Below are 5,119 nucleotides of genomic sequence, written 5' to 3' on the forward strand. Positions count from 1 at the left end.
CCATTGCCATCTGTGTTTCTTAGGTTGCCAACTATTGCCACCGAATGAACAAGCCCTTGTCCTACCAGCCAGGTCACCTGCAATTCTCATAATCCCTTTATGCTGTCAAAGACCAGCCATATCTTTTACAAAGCTATTCATAGTCTATGGTGAAGTTGATAAAGAATATGACAAACACAGGGTGTTATTTGACACAGGTTTATACTTAAAGATGTGTCAGGCAGAATGCAAAGAACTGTTTTAAAATGCTATTAAGTATAAAATAATATAAATATTCTAAGTATTAATTGTTATTTTAAAGATGAAGAGATAGACTTTATCAGACTTTATTTTCTCCAAAATAACATATTCTCTGATGCAAAGTAGCACTGAGTTTGTAAATGGCTTCTTTCTTTCATTACAGTCCTTCTCTTTTGCGAACATCTAATTTAAGCCCTGGGACTTTATGGTCAGTCTTTGGTTCCTGGTCCACTTAATGGCTGTGTTTGTTCTAACATATCCATAATTGTGTAAATGCTTTGGGGCTTAAAACATTAGAATAGACTAACATGAAAGTGAGAAAAATGCAGATAGACTTGATGCTCATTATCTGTCAAAGATTATGCAGGGGCTTGACTCAGCCCAAGGACAACCTGGTTGCCACATCTCAAAGTGTGTCCTGAGATGAGCATAAAGATTCATAAATTGTTTGGTATCATATAGGAACCAAGTCTCCTTTATATTCAGACTAAACTATATGACCTCTATAGATTTTTCTTCAATTCTATTTCACCCAGGCCCGCACCATGTTTTCAAATCTCATGACTATTTTATGTTGATGTCTCCAGATTTACCCAATAAAAATACAAGACACAGTTAAGTTTAACATTTTAAAAAGCTACAGATAATTTATTAGTCTACCTGTGTTTCAGTATTTCCACGCATTATTTCTATGCAATACTTGTCTCAAAAAATATATATATCTATACATTTACATATGTACCTATAGATATGTATTTCTTTACTTATTTATAATTCATATTTAACTGACTGTATTGCGCTTTGTCTGTTAGTCCCAATTCATGGAGACCACAGTGCTCTCCAGCCCAGGCTCAGCACCAGTGCCCTCTAGACTCTCCCTGGAGAAGGAGGCCACGTGACGACCTCGCAGACACACTCTTTTTCAGTCCGCGACAGTCATTTACAGAGTAGGGCCATGAAGCAGAGGCAGTGAGCTGGATATCCTTTGGGTTGAGAGAGGAAATTACTAACATTCTCATCTATGCTATGTTTTTCTAATATTTTTATTATATCTTTTTAATCTGTTGCCTATAATATATATAAATGATAACAATTATTTAGATATATAGTTATGAAATAATCCCATATGTATTAGTGGTTATGCCAAAATATTGCTTAACTTGTACTGAGTGGTGACCCTGAACATGTGGAGACCACTGGGCCTTTAAATTAATATTCTCCTGGTATTTTCCTGAGTACAACATGAGAACAGATTTCAGCTAAGCTGTGGTGCAGACTTGTGTGGTTGGAGGTATGGGTAGCTTGGTTCTGGCAGTTGAATAAATATGCCCCTTTACTGGAGAAAGTAAAAAAAACTACTCAATTAACTATAATTTCTTCTTTATAGACTCATACACGTCAGGAGGTATTAGAGTGATGTTCTGCCTGAGCCATGATTTTTTGAGTGCAAGCCAAGAACACTGTCACATTAGCTGCGTTGCTTTACATATTTGTACTTATGGGCCACTTTAGTTTTAAGTGATCTTGAAAAATATTAAACCTGCCTCCATCTCAGAAGATGAATAGAATGACTGTGGGGATTTTTTTTGAGCGTTATACATCTCAATTATTCTAACCTCAGTATTGTATTGGTTTTATAGAATAATCCTGCATCTCAGAGCAAATATTAGTAACATGAAAACATAATTTCTTAATCATTCAATGAAATTTTACAAAAGATTATGATATAAAGATCTTGTGATTAAGACATGAGGAGAACTGTATTTACTATTGGACAACTATGCATTTTGAAAGGCATGGGAGGGCATCCCAGTATTAAGTGAAATCTCTAGAAAAGAATCACCATGTAAACATTGTGGTACAACCTCATGGATGTCATAAGGTCAAGAAATTTTCTTCTTGAACATTGACAGCAAAACTATCAAGTTCCTCCTGAAATACGGACAGTTATCTCAAGTTTCACTGGTATAAAAACTCAGCTGGGAGAGAGCCAGGACCATTTTCAGAAGATACAGTTACCATAACAATGACCACATCTTAATCTCCAGGCCCTAGAAATATATTAAGTAAGGTTAGCAGATGGCATCTAGGCTAATATGCTGCAGATTTTATGATAGAGAGATTATCCAGCATCATCAGCGTAGGCCCATGCACTTTCATGGGCACTTAAGTGAGGAAAGTAGAGGAAGGAGAAAAAGTGTCAGCGTGACGTGCTATGAGATCAAATTATCGGAACATTATTTTTTCCAAAACTTTTTTGGTGATTCTTTCCCCATTAGCATGAAATTTGCTTCAGTTCAGTTGCACAAACACCCATGACTTACTTTAATATCACATCACTATTCTGGGTGGTGAATATTAAGTGAAGGAATGCAGAGAATAAAGAAATGCTTTCTAGAAAGCAAGTCCCAGGTACAATAGTAGTATAAATAATGTGCGCCCTACAGAGGTGTATCAATGATTGTGGATGTTTTAGTGTTTTTATATAACTTGTACTGAGTGGTGACCCTGAACATGTGGAGACCACTGGGCCTTTAAATTAATATTCTCCTGGTATTTTCCTGAGTACAACATGAGAACAGATTTCAGCTAAGCTGTGGTGCAGACTTGTGTGGTTGGAGGTATGGGTAGCTTGGTTCTGGCAGTTGAATAAATATGCCCCTTTACTGGAGAAAGTAAAAAAAACTACTCAATTAACTATAATTTCTTCTTTATAGACTCATACACGTCAGGAGGTATTAGAGTGATGTTCTGCCTGAGCCATGATTTTTTGAGTGCAAGCCAAGAACACTGTCACATTAGCTGCGTTGCTTTACATATTTGTACTTATGGGCCACTTTAGTTTTAAGTGATCTTGAAAAATATTAAACCTGCCTCCATCTCAGAAGATGAATAGAATGACTGTGGGGATTTTTTTTGAGCGTTATACATCTCAATTATTCTAACCTCAGTATTGTTCAAGTATACTTTTCAGAGTTTATATGACTTAGATTTAATCATCATACATAGGTAAAATTATAATGGTTTTTATAATTTTGACTTGAATAAATAGCATTGATGATAAGATGTATTGCTTTTTTTCAGATATATAAAAATATGTTTCCTCTCTCCCATCAAGATGGTCATGTTATCATTAAAAGATGCCTTTTATTTCCAAGCGGGAATTGGACTCATAGCCAACACCTCTCTACTTTTCTTCCATATCTTCACACTCATTCTGGATCACAGACTAAAGCCCAGCAACCTCATCACCTGTCACTTGGCTCTTATTCACATCATTTTACTTCTCATTGCAGTGTTCTTGGCATCTCCAGACCTTTTTGAGTCACTAAATTTTCAGAATGACTTCAAGTGTAAGGCATTCTTCTCCCTGAGCAGGGTGATGCGGGCCCTCTCCATCTGCACCACCTGCCTCCTGAGCTTGCCCAGGCCGTCACCATCTGCCCCAGCACAACCTGGTTGGTGAGGTTTAAAAAGAAATCCACAGATCTTATTTTTCATGTTTTTTTCTTCCAGTGGTTGCTCAGTTTGTCTTTGAGTAGTTACCTGCTCTTCTCCACTGTGGCTGCTTCTAAAGTGAGCCAGACAAATGTGTTAACTGTTAGTAAGTACTGCTCACTTTCCTCCGTAAGCTGCATTGTCTGGAGCCTCTCTGTCATGCTGGCAATACTTACAGATGTCTCCTTTGTGGCGATTATGCTGCTCTCAAGTACATACATGGTAATTCTCTTGTTTAGGCATCAGAAGCGATCCCAGTACCTTCGCACAGCCAGCCTCTCCTCAAAAGACTCTCCAGAGAAAAGGGCCACCCAGACCATCCTGCTGCTGGTGAGTTTCTTTGTGGTCATGCACTGGGCGGACTTGAGCATCTCATCCTCTTCAAGCTTTTTAAGGGCATATGACCCAGTTGTCCTGGGTGTGCAGAGGCTTGTGCGCAATGTCTATGCCTCTGTCAGTCCTTTGGTGCTCCTCACCTCTAATAAAAGGATAATCAACATACTGCAAAATATGCAGCAGCAGTGGCATAGATTTTTAACAAATTAATAATTAAAATAATCTTCTCAAAAATATGTTCTGTTTAAGTTGTTAAAATAGCATGCAATTTTGCTAAGTACAAAAAGCCAAGAAAAGGATGCAATTTAATATTAGATTTAATTAAATTGTGTAGTATTATGTTTTTTATTATATTTAAATATTTTTGAAACTGGTACAACAAAAGACTTGATGGTTTATTTAGTTCAATTTTAGTCTTGTATGTCTACAGTTTTCTTATCTTTAATTTTGATTCCATAAACACCATATAAAGGAACATTTTTATCTTCTTGGGGTGTACACTGAAGAAACTGCTATTGGCAATAAAATCTCTCATTTTTTTGTGCTTTTGAAGGCAATATACTCATTCACTGAAGATATTTTAGCTAGCCATCCAATTATGGTTTTCATAATAATTTTGCTCAATATTATTTATGTTTCTCTGCTTTCTGGTTCTCCACATGCTACATAGATTTTTTTTCTTCTTTCTTGTTAATTATTTGGTACATAATCATTGTATATATTTATAGGGTACATGTGATAGTCTGATTTAGGCACATAGTGCGTAATAGCCAAATCAGAATAATTAGGGTATCAGTCACTTGAAGCATTTTGCTATCATTCCAATTCTACTCTTTTGGCTATTTTAAAGTATACAGTAACTTATTGTTAACTATAGTCACTCTGTTGTGCTATCAAATATTAGATCTTTTTCACTCTATATCACTATGTTTTTGCACTCATTAACATTGCTCTTACCTTTAGAGGTTATTGTCCTTTCTCTTTCATGGATTTTAAGAATTTCCTATCTTGTTGGTGTCATGCAGTTGGACTATTCCTCCTGTTG

General features: G+C 36.3%; 1 protein-coding gene across 1 annotated transcript; it reads left to right on the forward strand.

Annotated features, from left to right (window-relative positions):
• The first annotated feature begins 3,358 nt into the window (after window positions 1–3,358).
• LOC105864167 (putative vomeronasal receptor-like protein 4) lies at window positions 3,359–4,284 on the forward strand. The gene is given in 2 exon segments (XM_076009634.1): window positions 3,359–3,662; window positions 3,665–4,284. Coding segments are annotated over 2 exon segments (924 nt in total).
• Window positions 4,285–5,119: the final 835 nt, after the last annotated feature.

Source organism: Microcebus murinus, chromosome 13 (genome assembly GCF_040939455.1).
Source record: "Microcebus murinus isolate Inina chromosome 13, M.murinus_Inina_mat1.0, whole genome shotgun sequence".
Lineage (NCBI taxonomy): Eukaryota > Metazoa > Chordata > Mammalia > Primates > Cheirogaleidae > Microcebus > Microcebus murinus.